The sequence below is a fragment of the Crotalus tigris genome, unplaced genomic scaffold (genome assembly GCF_016545835.1).
Source record: "Crotalus tigris isolate CLP2741 ecotype Arizona unplaced genomic scaffold, ASM1654583v1 scf7180000018018.2415403412:4055106, whole genome shotgun sequence".
NCBI classification, from domain to species: Eukaryota; Metazoa; Chordata; class Lepidosauria; order Squamata; family Viperidae; genus Crotalus; species Crotalus tigris.
This window is the reverse complement of record NW_024096780.1, coordinates 3042514-3061063: the sequence shown is the minus strand read 5'-3', so window position 1 is coordinate 3061063 and position 18550 is coordinate 3042514. Positions and strand designations below refer to the sequence as shown.

Sequence of the window (18550 nt, the reverse complement as noted above, 5' to 3'; positions counted from 1 at the left end):
TAATGGACAGTTTTTTTTTAATTTGAGAAGAAATATCTGTCCTTAAGAATCTATTGTATATTATGGAAGGATTATGTGAGAGTGTACATTCTTAGTGAACTTATAAAATTTGTCCGGTTAGTAACATAAGTGTTAGATAAAACAGTTCTACAGATATAAATTAAGTCCTTTTTTTAACCCAGTGTTTGCTGCCATGGGAAAAGAAGATGATCATTTCATAGCTACGAAGTGACCCCCACGACAATATTTATTGTTTTAGCAATAAATCCATGCAATCATCCTATTTCCAATCTGTGTTCCAACATTCCAGTTTTATACAATCTTATATGAATTCCTGGGAATAGAGGCTTCAGTCCTAGAAGATTTAATTACCTACCTTGTGGGCACCCAAGGCTGTCTCTTGAAAAGCTGGTAATATCTCATGGTCTCAACTCAGGGATGGTAACATCTAATAAAAATAGATAAGGTTATGTTACAGCTGGCAATGTCAGACGAAGTAGGTCAAAGCTAGACAAGATAAACAAGCTCTCATAAAAATTTTCTGTTGCACAGACAGCAGAATGAAACAGATCTAAACTCAGCTATAAGACGTTTCGGCAAAGACAAGCATGGTCCTCCATATTGCTGCACTGTGTTGTTATTGCACAATACACTCTTGGACTAAGCATATTCGGTTAGAAAAAATATTGATCTTAAAAGAAGTTTGGAATACATTTGCTGGTACAAGTAATAAGTTTAATTTTTATTTTGATTGAGAAAGTTGATAATTAAATAATTTTTGTGATATTTGGCTAAACCCCATGGTCCAGTACAAGAGATGGCCTATAAGATTAATTCAGCATATTTTAGTGGTGTGCAAATACTTCACATAGCAGAACGCTAGATTGGATTCCTGACTTTTAGTGTCCCATGGAAAAATGGAGAGTTGATAGCTGAGAAACATTATGCCATAACCGAACAAAACAACTGAATTGTCAAGAGCCTCATTTGAGAACTAAATGCTAATTTTGCCCAATGTTTCATATTTTGGGGAGGCTCTATTTAGGCCCCTGCTTCCATGTTCTTTTTTTTCCCTCAGAAGGTATTCCATTGATGTCTGCATGCAATTTGTATGTCATGAAATAAGGGCAGCTTTCTTATCTCTGTGTGTGGAAATTAGTATGGGGATGACAATTTAATTAGGTCGCCTGGATTCTACATTTACTTCATTAATGAAGCTCACTTGGTTACTTGTAAGATAGTTATGCAGATAAATTGGGGCATGGGAACTGCATACACTAATCAAGAAGGCTGGAATGAAATATAATAAAGTGGTGAATATTTTTGTATGATGCAGACGCTGTTTAGTGGGTAGCAAACATACAAGAGTGATTATTAATAATGGATAGCAACAGGAAGAAATAATTTAAGGGGTGGTGATTCAATTTAACTCTCTGGCAAATTACACCCATTTTACAACTTTTCTTTCCACAGTTGTTAAGTGAATCACTGAAGTTGTTAAATTAGTAACATAGTTGTTAAGTGAATTTGGCTTCTCCATTGACTTGGTTTATCAGAAGGTCACAGAAGGTGATCACATGACCCCAGGACACTGCAACCGTCATAAATATGAGCCAGTTCCCAAGTATCTGAATTTTGATCACATGACCATGGGGATGCTGCAACGGTCGTAAGTGTGATAAACAGTCATAAGTCACTTTTTTAATCCTGTTGTAACTTTGAACAGTCACTCAATGAATTGTTGTAAGTCAAGGACTACCTGTATAAGGGAATTTAAGAGCAATTCTTGTCTGTCCATGGACTTAATTAGGAGGCAGGATAAAATTGACAGAGACCCTTTCTGTGTACTTATATATGGATACGAGCTTTTATCAGCTTGCTGAAGAATAAACATGAATAGGCTATGATTGTACCACAGCTATACTTGTGGGCTTAATCATGAAAGTCCTGTTTTCACAGCTTCACCATGGAGTCATAAGCCATTTCAATTCATTAAAAAATAAGTTGAAGCTAATAAAAATATCAGTATTAACCAGTCCAAATATCAGAGATCAATACACGAATTGTGGATAAGAATGGCAAAAAAGAAATAATCATATGATGGAAAATGTGTGAAATTGTGCATAGCTATTATCCAGTAATGCTTAAAACTACAGAAGAAAACTCTTGTTTTGACATTGGTGGAATGGAACATTAAACAAAACTAAATCCCTCATGGCATGTTTACAACTGGTATTGCTTTGATGTATTGAGAATCCAGTAACTCAGACTGTGAGGTTGAAACTTTTAACTCTATTGCTTTGGAAAGCAAACTCTTTTAAAAAGTGTATGCCATGTAGGGAAAGACATGGTATCACATATCCATGCAAACTATAAAATGGGCCTATTTACTGTGGAACTTGAGTTGTGAATTTACTAACTTGGGTTTTGCACTAACTCTGGTTTCAATTTCCTTTTGCTCAAATTTCCCATTCAAATGTTTTAGCAAATACTAATCTTTTAGGTATAGCAGTGTTTATACTGATCATAAGCCGTAGGTGAATTAATGTGGAAGTGAGATTCTACTAGTATTCCCATCTGTTTCTGTATGTGGAGTGAAGGTACCATATTATCATTCAGTTGCCATGGAATAGCCTTTGAACTAATAATGTTGAGGTCTCCTGGGTCTCTTAGCCATCCACTCTGCGAAGTGATCTGTACTCCTGAAATGTACAGCTTCCACCAGCTTGATATCAAAATTTTGCCATGTGTCAAGGCCCTATTTAAAAAATAAATAGGGCTCAAGCTATTTGGGGTTCAGATTTTCAGAAGTTTTAAGCCGTAAGATTGTTTTTTTGAGCCTGGGCAAGTCTTAAACATTGCTGACTATTTAAAAAAACAATCTTATGGCTTAAAACTTCTGAAAGCCAAGCCAAGCCAAGCAAAGCAAAGCAAAACTTCTCGAGGTCACAAAATGATTACGTGTAGACTTCATGTAGTTTCTGAATGCCACCTGCCAGACTCTAGATCAGGGGTAGGCTCATGGACTTCAACTCCCATTCCTGAGCCAGTCATAAAAGAGCCAAGGTTGCCTACCCCTGCTCTAGATGATTTAAGATGCACTGAAGGATGCATTTCATCTCTACCATTGAAATCAGGTTTAGCTTCCTGTTCTATACATAAAAGAGTCTGTGGGTGGAATGTGTTCTACCTCAACACTGGAGAAAATATGATGTCTTGGCATGCATGCAGTAGTAGCTTAACTCTAAACCAAGCTTAACTTTAAACCAAGCTTGTTACTTTTGTTAGGATTTCATAGTAGAGCCTTGTAGCCTCTTTTGAATATTGTAATGGAAAGGATAAGATATGTATTTTAAAGAGAGGACCTTCAGTGAAGATATTCAGTGATAAAATACTTTTTTCTCTAGAAACATTTGCACTATTACTTAAAATCAGTCATTCTTAGCAATGATGAAATAATGGCACATAGATCCCAAGAAAAGTCAGCTTCAGCTTACTTGAGAATTCTGTTATTGCAAATAATGTTTGCAATAGTAAGTTGATATAGTAAGACATCATGAAAGTGCAATAGTAAGTTGATATAGTAAGACTATAGTTGATATAGTAAGACATCATGAAAGTGCTACATTTTTATGCCACTAATTCTGCATGGACATCTTTCTTCTGGTATATGGTTTTGAGATTAAAACAAGTTGTATTCTAAAAAAGTTAATGGAAGAAAAGTTTCTGTCTGCTTCTTGCTCCTACAGTCCCCTTGCCTTTTTGAAAACTTTTTGAAAAGTATTGGGGAATCTTCTGAACAATGTCTAATGGAATAGGTAGAGATTGGGACTGGAGGTTTTAGTCAGACTCAGATTGACAATGTAAAGAACCTTCCCATTTTCTCTTCCTTTTTATAGCTTCTATCTGGCACTTTACACTGTTCAGGAAATTAAAAAACAACAACACAGAAGCTTGGGTGGAGAGCATAGGTAATAGAGGGATATATATGTGAAAAGAGAATGAGGAACGTTTTTTAAATTTACTTTCTTAAACAAAACTAATTTCTCCAGTTCACAAGGAAACTTCAGTAATATATCAACTGTCCATTTATAATTTGCATTCATCTCTCAGTATAAATTTTATTCCCAACAGTACGTTCACATTTTTAAAGGTAAAAAAGAAAAAATCCTTGAGTAAGTAGTACATTAGACATATATAATAGGAAATAAGTGTCACAGAACAGCAAAGAATGTCTAAATAAAAGTATGCCCAAAAGTCGAGTTTTGAAGCCAATTAATTTAATCCTGGACTGTGTAATTATGTCTAATCATGATCATGCTGTGTTACCCTTCTCTCTCATCCTTTGTCTCCCCTCTTTAATCTCTCCCTCTTCCTCACTTAACACTTAAATAGTGTTTGCAAATTCTTTGAGGAGAGATTGTCTATCTTGTTCATCCCTGATACTCTGTAATACAGAGATTAACTATATTGTGCTTGATGTTCTTTACAAATCTGCAAGAAGATGATTTTGGCTAGACTATTTCTATTCTCACATTTTTAAATTTGCAAGGTTTCTAGATGGCAGTTTGCTAATATGCCTGTTCTGTTTATATGCAATGATAACTGATAGGTATGGGGGATAATTCATTAGATCTTCCTCTCTATTCCATCATTAGTTCACTAAAGTCATTGGTTGCAGTTCCATTACCTTACACTTCTCATTGAGTCATAATTTTGCCATTTAGCATGGGTGTGGGGGGTGCGAAATGATATTCATATTTTTTTTGTGGAAATGACAAGAATGACATACTGTATATCATTTGCATCATGATGTCATGTTATTTATGTCATGCCTGACATAAATAATATAATTCCCAAAATTTACCTGATGACACAATAACAAAAATTATTATGGATTGTACTGGATGGCAAAGCATTAGAGATCCACCATTTTTAAAAATATTTCAATAATAACATTCTAAAATTATGTATAAGGACATTAATAGCTCTGAACAGTGTCATTATAAGGCTGCATTAGATCTGTGGTTAAAACTGATTGTTTTAGTAATACTATTTAGTAACCTAATAGTAACACTAGCTGCCGGTAAGTAATTTCCACAGTGAGTAATTAATCATTGCAGCATATGTACTTGATTCCATGGGAAAGTATAAGAGCCTTAAATATATTGCACGATTGTTATCCTCTGGAAATCTTACTCTTCCTTAAATTTCATTTGGGTATTGCTCGTTTAGTACATTTGAGATCGACATATGCAAAGTTAAGGGTGGATGTCTACCTTTACTTTAAAAAAAAAGAAAGAAAAAGATAGTGAAAGATAGGATTTAGCCCCAGTCATGATTTATACACTTGCAAGATAAAATTACAGGTAGTGGACTAATGGAGCCCAGAATTTCTGTCATAAATCATGACAGTCATATGTTGAGGCACCCTTGTGACCAGACTTGATTTTATGATTTATTTATTTATTTATTTTTGGTACTGAACGTTGTGTCCGTTAAGTGAATGAATTAATGTATTCCTAGAGGTGATATTGCTGGGAAAAAAAGACTAGAAATCAGCAAAAAAAAAACCCATTGTAAATCACAGTCATGTGACCACATAATGTTGCAACCAGCTATAAAGGTGAGGCAGTTGCCAAGATATGACTGTGGCCAGGTAACTGGGATAGTGTTTAGCTGTCAGAATTATGGAACACGATCACAAGTAGCTTTTGGGGTTCTGTTCTAACCTGGAACAGTCCCTAAGCAACTCCCTCTTGTAAGTCAAGGATTACCTGTACATATAGCAATAGCATTAGACTTATATACTGCTTCACAGTGCTTTATAGCCCTCTCTAAGCAATTTACATTGCCCCCAATAATCTGGATCTTCATTTTACCTTCTTCAGAAGGATGGAAAGCTGAGTCAACCTTGACTTGGTCGGGATCGAACTGCTGGCAGTCGACAGAATTAGTCTGCAATACTATGCCACCACAGCTTTAGGCCTTCAAATGATTTGCTCAGGCAAGTGGTCTAATAGAACGTATGAAAAACATCTATGATTATTAGCTTTTGAAAGTTAGTAGGTTTTTCCTATTTATTAATTATGTCATGCGAATACATAAAAAGATGTGTGTTTATTCCATTTTGTCTTTTTTTTACCAGTTACATGTAATCTTGTTTTTAAATCTGCTGCAAATAACAACAATAACTTTTTAAAACATACAGAGAGTCAATCAGTATTAATTGACGTGAGGTTTTATAGCACCTAACATCTGGAATTTGAAATGTAACCTATGTTTTAGGCAGTTAACAGAAAACAATCCCATATCTCATTAGGAAATCACTGGGGACATCCTGTCCTTGTAAACTTCCTCTGTTAAAAGTCAGACTCTTGGCATAATTTTCTGTAAAACTTAAGCATTGTAATATAATTTGAAGGATCCTTTACTTCAGATTCTTCCTGGATAACATTAGCATGAAGTCTTGATGCCAGCATGATTATATTAAGAACAGGCAATTAAAAGGTAAAATATCCGGATAGTGACATTTAAATCAACTAATTTGTATCTCAGATAGGACAAGTGGATGGGGGCTCACACAACAAACTAGATTAATTATAATTGTGTTTTAGTATATTTTATGGACTTTGCCAATGTCTCTACTTCATTGTTTTTATTATTATATAAAACACTTATTACAAGAATACTTAGAAATGCTGGACTTTTTTCTTCTTGTAATAATCTTTATTTTCCTATTATGTTTAGAGAACATCAGTGGTTTGTTCTAGATGAGCTGACTTTTAGAACTGAAATTGGAAATGATTGAAAAATACACTTACAATCATGACAAGATTTTCACATGCAACAGGATAGTCTCCTTTCTATGTCACATAATTGCTGTTATTACCATTGAATCATCAACATCTTTGGAAGCAAAACTTACCTTGATGATAATACAGAAGATTTTTCCAAGACTAATTCCAGGATGTAGGAACTATGTGGTGTTTTGTTTTGTTTTTTTACAGCGATATTGAAGGTGAGGAGTGATGTATTCCTTGTACTGCTTTCTCCTTTTTGTTCATGACAGGGAAACAGATTCAAAGCTTTTATTTCTAGTTAAGGGCAAACCATATTTGGTTGTTGAAAATTATGCAACAAACTGTCATTTGTCAGAAATATGGATTAGAAAACCTAGTTTATGGACAAGTTATAGTTGGGCTATTATATAGAAGTAGAATTTTTTAATTGCTTCCCTTTGGGTATCCAGGACAGAACATGCAAAACTAAGACTTGTGTCTACTCATAATAACAATAATAGTTAATTGTTACAATTGGATTTAGTATGGGCACCAAATGATGCATACAGACCCACAACTAATACACATAAAAGTAAGCATAATATAATTAGTTCTTTTGCACAAGGATGCATTGATATAATCTGTAAGAGGGGGTAGACTTCAGTACAGAAAATTGCTGGAAGAATACCCTTCCAGCCATTTTCCATTCTATGGGTAGTTCGAATGGAACAATTTACGAAGGAGGGCAAATGATAAGACCAGCATTCCATAGTGACCTTTCACTCTTTTATACGTTTGTTGTGATATTGCATGGATATACAAAATGGTTGGAGTTTGCATTGTGATAGCACACAAATACTTTCATCGTTTGCTCCCAATGAATTCTGTTGTAAGCCTGTTAATTTCCAATAAAAGCAGGAGGGACAGTGATCTGAGATGAAGACAAATATGGGTTCAAATATGATGTGCAATGCAATGCTTTGCCTATAAAGGCTACACAACTAGATCTCAGCATTTTTTAAATCTGGAACTCAGATTTAATTATAGATAGTGGAACAACTCACACTTTGCATCCAGGGGATGTTGAACATCCCAATAAAGGGTTCTGTTGAATTTATCTGTTGAACTCCATAGCTAACAAGTAATATTTGAAAGGAGTGAAACTTTACATGAGTAAAATTTAGAAAATTAGTGGGATACACTGTAGTTTCCAGAGCAAACTAAAATGTGGGCAGAAAATAATTCACCCAAGAAATTAAGTGTTAAGGTTTTTGTAAGAACTATTGTCAACTTAGTTTTTCTCCATCATCATGCTGAGAAAACGCATTCAGGTAAGACAATGCCCCTTTCAGTCACTTTCCATCCTGGGTGCAATTATTTAAGAATGGATAGTCTCTGCCAAAACCCAGATTGCAGAAAGTGTGTTTAAAGGACAATTTGCCTGTATTGCCTGCATCTTATCCTAGAATAACGTGGCTAAAAGCCTTAGATTTTGAGGTGATCAGCTGTCAGTCAGGGAGAGAAAGATTTCCTAATAATGGAGTTCTGTGGACTTAAAAATAATGTAATTTCCTTGGTGGTTTTCTCTAGTAAGCTAAGAATTGCAGATTAAACATGTTGGGCTGCAAAATTGTTTTCATGAAAGTAGATTGTCAATGCTTAAAGTGAGGATTTCCCTTCAGTCATTGATATAGACAAATAATACATGCACCTGTTGGCAACAGTATTTTTTTCAGTATAGTACATTGAATTATTAAAGTAATATTTACTTTAATAATTTATATTGAATTATTAAAGTAATCTTCCGTTAAATAAATAGTGGAGTCATTGGAGTTAGAAAAAGTGTATGAAGGCACTGGAGACTGGTACATTGTGGTAAGTGAGAAAAGCAGTAATCAGGGTTACACTCTATGCACTAAACTTTTACAGTATACTATGGACTGCTTAGTTTGATGTATGAACACAAGCATTACTGATTAATTGAGATTTATGTGTAGGCAAGGTTTTGCAGCTGGTTGCTTTTAGTATTGTTTTTTTTCCCCTCTCCAATTGCTGAGAACCAGAAAAGATATGATCACAATGATATGATGAAAACACCAAAAGGGGCAGAAATAGAATTTCCTGACCTTACTTTTGATGTGTAAATATGTCTGTATTTGCATATGCACATATAAAAGAGATTCCAGGCATCTCTTTTACTGCTTGCTTTTAAAATGCATGAAAAGGAATCACTATAATTTAGTAGTTCCAGACATAATATGGGGGATGTACAGGATCACAAAATAGCTGTGGGTATAAATGCATCTTCCATGCATGAACCAGTTCATTAAGCTGATGTTGAAAATTTTGTTTAATAGTAAGTAAGAAGGTTGATACTTTCAGTCGCATTGATTTTACAGTATCATTTGGCCTAATGCAATGTGGGCCCATATACAGGTAGGTCTCGACTTACGACCACAATTGAGTCCAAAATCTTCTTTGCTAAATGAGACATGTGTTAATTGAATTTTGCCCCATTTTACGACCTTTTTTGCCACAGCTGTTAAGTGAATTGCTGCAGTTGATTAGTTAGTAACATGGCTGTTAAGTCAATCTGGCTTTCCCATTGACTTTGCTTGTCAGAAAGTTGCAAAAGGGGATCACAGGACTACACTACGCTGCAACCATCGTAAATATGAGTCAGTTGCCCGAGTGTCTGAATTTTGATGGGGATGCTGCAACGGTTGTGTGAAAAATGGCCATAAGTCCCTTTTTGTCAGTGCTGTTGTAACTTTGAACAGTCACTAAATGAACTGTGGTAAGTCAAGGACTATCTGTACAGAACTGTGTCAAGTGGTGATCTTGGTATTTGCTGCCCTGTTGCAACAAAGCTGCTGACAGCTGTCTTCATTGTGATGGCTGCTGAAGCACCCAGGTTTTCTTGCAGGCAGTAATAATAGATAAGTCCCCCACAGTCTTCACTTGGCCTTACAGCTCTGGTGAGTGATCCTTTCCTCACTCTTCAGAGTGATCCTCCAATGGAGTAACTTGAATTTTGACCAGAGATTTGCAGTTAATAATTAAAAATATATTCTTTGACAGGATGTGCTTGGCTCTGTGCATGTAATAACACGCAGATGATCTCCTGCTGGCTCGTGACAGATGTAGTAAACCCTCTTCCCTTTGTCAAAAGTTTTGCATCAGCAGTTGCTGAAATTAGAATTTAACAAAGTTGGAGCATCAAGCTGATTTTTGTTTTCTGAAGGACAGGAAGTATACATGAAAAGACTGGAAATAAGAAAGGCTTGGTGTGGGGAAAGAGGCCTTTGTGACAAGTTAGGACATTAAATGAAAATGTGATGGGGAGGGGGGGATAGGAATATGTGAAAAGAGTAAGTCTCTCAAGCAACAAGTGAGGGCAAACCAGAGGAAGAAAAAAAAACCAGAAGTCAGGAAATTGCCACAGGAAGGGAACTGTTTCTTAACTTTTATGTTTCAGACAGGATTATTAGCTAGCCTGAAGCTTAGATGACTGTTCAGTTTTACTGGCAGGATCTATAATTACCCCCAATAGTCCTATATTCTGTTTTTCCTGCCTCATAAGGGATTTGAAAAGGCAAAACAGCAAAAATGTAGAAAACAATTTTTCTTCTCCAGCACACTGGTCCAAAGTCCTGAAAAATGCAGTGCCAAGAGCCTCAGCACTTCTTTCTTAGATAGGCATGTCTGTAATTTGAAGGCTTAGCCTGCCTTCCTTACGTGTCACTTTGACTTTGGAGTGACTCCAGCAACTTTTTGCACTAAATTCAGTGCAAAATTGGTCTATGGCTGCCATTACCAAATCTGCTGAAGCTGATATAAAGTCTTTCAGAGAACTCTTTGAAGCCCCCTGTTCCATGGTGACAATTGGCTGATACATTAAGTGTACAAGCATGACCCACCCTAAATCCTAAAGACTGAGTTATTTTTAGGAGTGGGTTACAAGAGCTGTTCTCGTCCTCTTAGTACAGCAGTAAGACAGGACAAGCCGCCTTGTACACATTGCTGTAGGTCTTCTCAGGATTTGCAGGATAAGCTCCCTTTGTTTAAAAGGAATGTTTCAATGATATTTCTAGACATTTCCACCACAAAGATGATACAAGGCAAGGTGGGAGGAGTGACCATATAATCATCTTACCAAATTACTTTTATTTATATGCTTAGGCAAGTTTATCTAGTTTATGTACCCCACTTCAGTCAGCAATTTATTGAAAAAATGGTGGTAGGCTTAGTCAATAGAGTATAGGTATAAATATGCTTCTCTTTTAATCCTGCAGCTTTTTAACAGCGGTGTTTTTTTTGTCTTTCACTACCAAGAGGTTAAGCAATAAATGGGAGCTGGGAAAAGGTTGTTTTTTTTTTTTTAGATCTGGTGGTTTTTAAGTAGTAGCACCAGGATCTTAAATCAAGATTAGGATTGTGGTCTGGAGAGGAGACAGATTTAACTTTTTCTGTTCATATTGTGCTCTTGTTAAAATAGTGGCTATCCACGTGTACCTTTGCCAAGATGCTGCCTTTACTGGTCTATTAAAAATAGAAAAAAAATCTTTCTTTCTTGAAACTGGGCACTAGTGAGTGTGAATCTGGTGGTAGTGAAGATGGTAGTATTGCAGAAAATTTGCTAGTTCATATTCTTAAATGACTGAAGACAATTTTGAAACACAGTTTTGGCTGGTTTATTTTTCATAACACTTGATACAAGGAAGTGATCGGCCTAGCCATTTCTACTTTGTTGCCTTTTGGATGTCTAGAGACTACAACTCTTCTGATTCTCATTAGCATGGGCAAAAATACTGCTGACTAGGGATTATTGCAATTATTCTTCCCCAGAAAGGAAACCATCTGTTGAACAGGTTGGGCTAATTTGTTGAAGGTTAATATATCATAAATTAGTTAATACTACCCTGGTTGACTTCCTATAGTTAATGCATAAATAAAACAGCAATATTCATTTTTGTTTTACACTTCTTTTAATGGCAATTATAGAATATATTTTTAAACAATAAATTAAAAGGCACTTAAAAGAGAATCTGCTCTGTATCCTGCATTGGATGCATATAGAGTGATTAATGTTGTAGAGAAATCTGAGTTTATATGAACTGGCATTCATTTTTTCCTTAATAGTGTTTTTTTAAACACCTAGCACATAGTGTAACGTAACATCTATTGAAACCCTCACTTACATAAAATGCATTTTAAGGGATTAACACTACTGTGGCGCTCCTAATTCAGACTGGAATGATGGCCAGATTGAAAGGATTTAACTCTTCCTTCATGCCATTTTGCCACGGAACATCACTTTCTCCATTTGATAGTTGCTCAAGTATGCAAGGTATACAGATATACAAAATCTGGAGCAGTGCTTCTCAACGTTTGTGTGACGGCGACCCCCGTCACACAAACATTCTGCGCAAACGTGTGCGTGACGTCGCCCCCATGCGCGACGCGTGTGCGCCACGTCACCCCCATGCGCAGCGCACATGTGCGGCGGCGCCCCCATGTGCGGTGCGCATGCACGGCGCCGTGAAAAATGGCGGATCGCCACCTTTGGCGACCCCCGAAAAATGGTCGATCGACCCCAAATGGGGTCACGACCCATAGGTTGAGAACCGCTGATCTGGAGGTTCTAGTTCTCTTTCCCCATTGCTCTTATTGCCCATGTGCTAACCCCTGTGAGGGAAAATAAGGCCTCTCTAAATGGCAGTTTAGAGGACCTTCATTTTGCAACCATACCAATTGACAAGATTCATAGTAAAGAAACAATCATGGAATGCAATAAAAGTTACGTTTCCATAACCAAATAACTGTCCTTATATTCTTTGAAATTTTTGTGAAGTAAGATTATGGTATAAATCTTCATGTCTTCCTTAACTTCTGATAATTATCTGGGAAAACTAAAAGGCTCAATGTGATAGCCTCAATCCACAGAAGAACTGGCTGCAGACATTAAAGGGAGAAAGGGTGTCAACCCCTCTTTTCAGTGATCACAGTATTATATACAGTATTATAAAACGAGAACATTCCCTCTTTCCCCCCAAAAAACTCATCCCTTCCTGTTATGCTTCCCCTCTCACTCATATCTACCTGTAGCAAAGGAATACTTCTCAACTGTTCTTTTTAAAACTTGAATTGCTTAATGCATGCTAATTAATTACTGGAGATGCAGAAAAAAATGGACAAATAAATAAATCCTAACCTTAATTTTTATATTTTAAATAAAATATTTTTATTTTAAGGTGCTATCCATGCTGCAGCCATTTGCCTCCTGGATAAATCAACTGGGGAAAAAAGGCAGTTTAAGAAATCCTTTCTAGATTTCAATCCCTTCTGTTTGCTTTGGTCTCAGTTAGTGACAGTCACCGGTTTCAACAGAGTGAGTGAGACTAGGAGATCAAAGCCTATCTGTAAAAAAGGAGGACAATTGCCTGTATGCAGTGGCCATTTTGAAATCTGTATCCAACCCTGCCTCAATGAGAGGTTGGTGTTCTTGATGTTTCCTTACTCTTCCTGAATCAATTTGTTAGTTTTAAAAGAAAAAAAAAAGTACCATACTTCTTACCATGCTTGCTTTCACTAGGAATAGAAAGAAAATTAACAACTTTCCTATTAATTCAGCTTGTTAAATAAAATTAAGCCAGGTCCATTGTTCCACTGTCATCAAAGAACTTTCCCCCTCTTCCTCATCCCAAATGAAAAAAAAAAAAGTTATTTTGTAAGAAAAAAGTCAGGGGCAGCAAGGAGGGGCTGGAAAGGGGAGAATATTCACACCATAGATGCAGTAGCCAAATTGAGTGGAGTGGAATGGTTGGCTTACAAGACATTGAAGTGCAGCATGCAAACAAACCAGAGCTCACAGAGCTTGTGAACCAACACAAGATGAAAAGTCTTTCATTTAACAGAGCTTAAAAAAAGACCAGGCAAAAAGTTGCATTATCATGGATTGAAGATGACAACAATCCTGCACACCCCCTGAAACTGTGTATTTCTTGTGCTTGCATTGAGATAAGCTGAAAGTGTGATGCCATCCTTAGATTACACGTATGCATACATGGATATTGTCACTGCTTTCTTTCAGATTTTTGTTTAGTTTCCCCACCCTAATATTTCTGAATGGAAGTTTGCAGTTCACATTTGGTGAAAATACATTTGTTCAAGTACAGAAGGAAATGAATTCTCTTCAAACTATTGTAGATTAGAGAACTGGCATCCTTCCAGCTTTATAGTGCTTGGTGGCCAGAAATATGTCCCTGCCATGTTATTCCATTTTCTGACTCAATAGACCCCCATCCCCACCCCCATTCAGATGCATCTTACATGTAGCCATTGGATTTTCCCAGTTAGAAACATTGAGTTCATTGTTGCTTGACAGAAGAAGGACATTTGAGCTCATTGAACAGGACTTAATTAGTAGAATCAATAGATGAAATCAAAATGTGAATGGAATAGGAATGAAATATATTTTGGCTGAGGACAAAACTGAGTCTGCCTAATTCAGTGGTCATGCAAAAAAAAAAAAAAAAAAAGAACAAAAAACCAGGTAGATGTTCAGTGCCCCTCAGTACACCCATCTCCCATGGCTGATTGTTTTTATCTCGGTTAAATGTGTGACTGCCCTTTATTCTTGTGAAAAAAATAGTGGTATTCAAATATAATGATATAACTTATGATCCGGTTGCAGAGTATCTTCTGGCAGCGTGCAGACCATCCTGTTTTGGGGAGAGCAACTGGGGGAGGGAAGGGAAGAAATAAGCACCTTGTACAAAAGCTGGTTTGTGTTATCTAGCCATTGCCAGGCAAACAAATAGAGGCTTAATTGGGGATTGACTATCTGGAAGCAAATATAACTCTCGCTTTTGTTTAATACATTGCTCTTGCTGATTTGCAAAAGCTGCGGTGAAGTGAAATGTGACTGGATGGGCATGAACATGTTATTTTCTTTATGCAATAAACTCACAGTGACCTACATGGATGAAATGGAATGACACTAACGTTGTTAGGTTTTAGCGACTGTTCTCCTGATCAAAGTGGGTGTCTTTTTGGCAGGGTTGATGTGGGATCCATTTTAAATTCAGTGCATTATTTAAAATCCTTCATAGCAAGCTGTTACCTTTTAATTCTTTTTCTGAAGCAGCTATATTACAGTCATGAATGCTTGTGAAAATCTGTATTTTCTAAAACATGGGTAGACATGCAAGGGGAAACCATGAGCTCTTAAGCAAATCTTTCAGAGAAGGTGAAAGCCACAAGTTCCTCTTCTAAATTACAGAAAACATAGGAAAGAATAAACACACATGAACTAATGTGCCCAGAAGTTACAGTTCGACAATCATTCAAAGCTTACAACTACAACACATTGTCCTATTTATCTCTGCTGATCCAACTTATTTTCCTGGTTTATTAACTGACAGTATGTCAGAGTTCTCTGATTCCAATGAGAAGCTAAGGGCGAAGTTGGCATTCTGGAGAAGCAAGGAAAGGAGCATGTACACATACATGACATGTGGCTGCAATTTTATAATATATAGAATTTCATGAAGTTTTGGGAAATTGTCCAATATAGATGAAAAATGTCCATCTGAAATAAGAGAATGAAATTCGTTTGCCTGGAATGCAACTTGGAATGCGTGGAAAGTAAACATCTATAGGAATGCTGAGGGGAAATTAAATGAAGATAAATTAAGCAGGGTTTTTTTTTTCAGGATTTGGGTAAGATTGCCCATTCCCATTTGAATATCATTATATATGTTTATACCCAGAAAATGTAAGCAATTGCTCTTTTTTTATACTGCAATGGAATTTTCCTTCGTTATATTAAGGAGAAATAGTTTGAATGGTATATAGATAACATAGGAAATGTGTATATCAGGGCATTTGAAGAGGGAGAGGATCCTGGTTGGTGTTTATTTCTCCAGTATCTAGACCATGTTTATTGTGGAGAGAAAGAGAGATGTATGAGAGATAGTCTTCTAACACTACGGCTCTCCAGATTTAAGAGTTGTAGAAAGGAAACAAATTGGGGAAGACTAGTGTAGATCTACCTCCAAACATTCTTGGAAATTGCCATTTTGCATTGGGCAGTAAATCTTTAATGGAACTTAATATACTTTATTATGACCAAAGCCAAGAGACAAATCTTTAATGGGGACTCTTGTTAAACTAGAAACAATTTTAAAGAAAGCCATGACAATGTATCTCTATATAATGGAGATTTGCAATATTTTTGGCCCAGGGATCTGCATTTATTTACTCTATGAAGTTATGTTTTTAATAATCATAAATAGATGTAATAATTTCCCCTTTCTGGCAAAATTAAATCCACTAGGAACTCAAGTGGTACAGTCCAAGACCATAGTGAAAATATTACTTAAGTTTGCAGTTATAAAATGGCTGGATTGCACTCAAATACCGGCTGAGTTTGCATATCCTACTGAGCCTAAATGTGCTTTGGGTTTAGCTTTGTGGATGAACATGGTTTATAGTTCAGCAGGTTGCATTGACAAGCACAACATGACCGAAACAGTCTTCTTTACTATTACTTTATGAAATGGGATTGAATTATCGATGACTAGTTTACTTCATTTATTTCAGTGAGATCAAAACCATGATTGAGAAATTTAGTCTGGATGCAGCCCACTCTTCTCTATACTGTATATTCTAGTATTGTGGCTTGCACGTTGTGTAATAAGGACAAAGTAATTTAGTTTTCGTTTTACTGGTAACCTTATTTGGAGGATGACCCTCTCCTTTTTCTCATTTCCAGAGCTCCGACATGGGAGGCAAACTGAGCAAGAAGAAGAAGGGTTATAATGTGAATGATGAAAAGACCAAAGACAAGAAGGCTGAGGGGACAGCAGCTGAGGAAGGGGAGGCTCCAAAAGAGAATGAGCCAAGCCAGCAGACCACCACGGAGACTGCTGAAGTGAAGGAGAACAATAAAGAGGAGATGGGAGACAAGGATGACCAGGTAGCTGCCAACAAGACAGAGGAGAAGGAAGGGGAGAAAGGTGTAAGCCCAGAAGAACCGAAGAAGCCAGAGCCAGAGAAGCCAGACACTCCGGGTGACACAAAGGCAGAGCCTCCGAAGAGCACTGAAACCTCTAAGGAGGAGCCAAGCTCAGATGGTCCTCCAGCCAGCAGTGACACCCCGAAATCCTCAGAGCTCAGTGGTGATGCAAAAGCTTCCCAGCCTTCAGAGGTCACAGCTACTAGTAAAGGAGATGACAAGGGCAAGGAGGAAGGGGAAGCCAAAAAGACTGAGGCTCCTGCAGTCCCAGAAACTAAAAGTGATGTGGCCCAAGCTTCAGACTCAAAACCCAGCAGCAGCAACGAGGCTGCACCTTCTTCCAAGGAGACCCCACCAACAACAGAAGCACCTAGTTCTACTCCTAAGGCCTCAGAGCCCGCAGCCCCACCAGAGGAAGCGAAACCATCTGAAGCTCCAGCAGCAAACTCGGATCAAACCATAGCAGTGAAGGATTAAATTGGACAGCCTATTGCAAAACAAAACAAAATTAACCACTTAAAACAACCTGTGTCTTTTTTTTTTAATTATCTTTTTTCCCCCAGCTCTACTAACTTGTTATGTAGCTGAACTGTATTGCCCAAGAAAACAAGCAAGCAAGCAAGCAAGCAAGAAGTGTCCCATTAAGTTAAGGGGGATGGGGGAATGGTTGACATGGGGTAATCTAAATAGTATTTTTGTGGGGGAAATATCTAATATAGTTTCTGCCAACTTTCCCAAAAAAAAAAAAAAAAATCTGCATTTCATTAAGAAGGCAACCCAGATTGTCTGAAAGTGCAGTATGCCTCTTTTCTCTTCTCCTCCTTTTCTTCCTTTTCCTCCTGACCTGCTCTAAATGCACTCCACTTACTGTATCTTTTCCTTCCTTTTTCCTAGGAGGGATGGGGGAGCAATGATAGAATTAATTCTGCCTTCTGGGCCAGTGCCACACCAATCAAACCTTTATAAAAGCAGTATTTCTTGTGGGTTCTTTAAAAATTTTATTTACAGGCTTTATCATTTTGTATTTTTTATGCAGTGGATGAATGGCAACTTTCAGACAAAACTCACATAGCTGTCAAACATTTTTTTCTCAATGCCAATCCTGCAATTCTTCTTCTTCTTCCCCAAATATTTTTGGGAGTTAAAAAAAAATAGTTAAAAAAAGCATTCTCATCCTACTTAGCCTACCTAGATTTCTCATGACGAGTTTAATGCATGTCTGTGGTTGAGTGCACCTGTAGTTCTGTTTATTGGTCAGTGAAAATGAAAAAAAAAATATCTGCATTCATTGCAGTTCCAGTTTCTCTTCCATTCTGTGTCACAGACACCAAGTCACCTCTCATTGGAAATAAACAAAAGAAAAAGCAAAATGTACAATGGATGCATTGAAATTATATGTAATTGTATAAATGGTGCAACAGTAATAAAAGTTAAATAATTTAAAAAACATTTCAGGTGTTAGCGGCTGCAATTTTATTTAGATTAACTTATCTCGCTAATAGCGAGCCAGTATGGTATAGTGGTTAAAGTGATGGGCTAAAAGCAGGGAGACCCAGATTAGGAATAGAAGCCAACTGGGTGCTATTTGTCCAGTCATTTTTTTTCCTCTGCCCAAATCAATTTAGGTTCTGTCACAAGCAAAACGAAACCTTCACTCTTATCATGCATTGATTGCTTCACTAAACTAAAGAGTACGAAGTATAAAACTGTTAGTGGACACAGTATGGACTCCCCCCTTCCTTCTGGT

General features: G+C 36.9%; 1 protein-coding gene across 3 annotated transcripts in view; it reads left to right on the top strand.

The window, feature by feature from the left end:
- The window catches only part of BASP1 (brain abundant membrane attached signal protein 1), an 84940-nt gene extending 66688 nt beyond the window's left edge, over positions 1 to 18252 (top strand). For 2 of the 3 annotated variants that reach the window (XM_039346761.1, XM_039346764.1), the window contains exon 2: positions 16561 to 18252. In XM_039346761.1, the coding sequence (XP_039202695.1) occupies positions 16570 to 17280 (711 nt within the window). In that variant the 5' untranslated portion in view covers positions 16561 to 16569 and the 3' untranslated portion in view covers positions 17281 to 18252. Of the gene's footprint in view, positions 1 to 6999; positions 7022 to 16560 lie in introns of those variants that run through there. The other variant, XM_039346762.1, reaches the window with a different exon arrangement.
- The last annotated feature ends 298 nt before the right edge of the window (positions 18253 to 18550 follow it).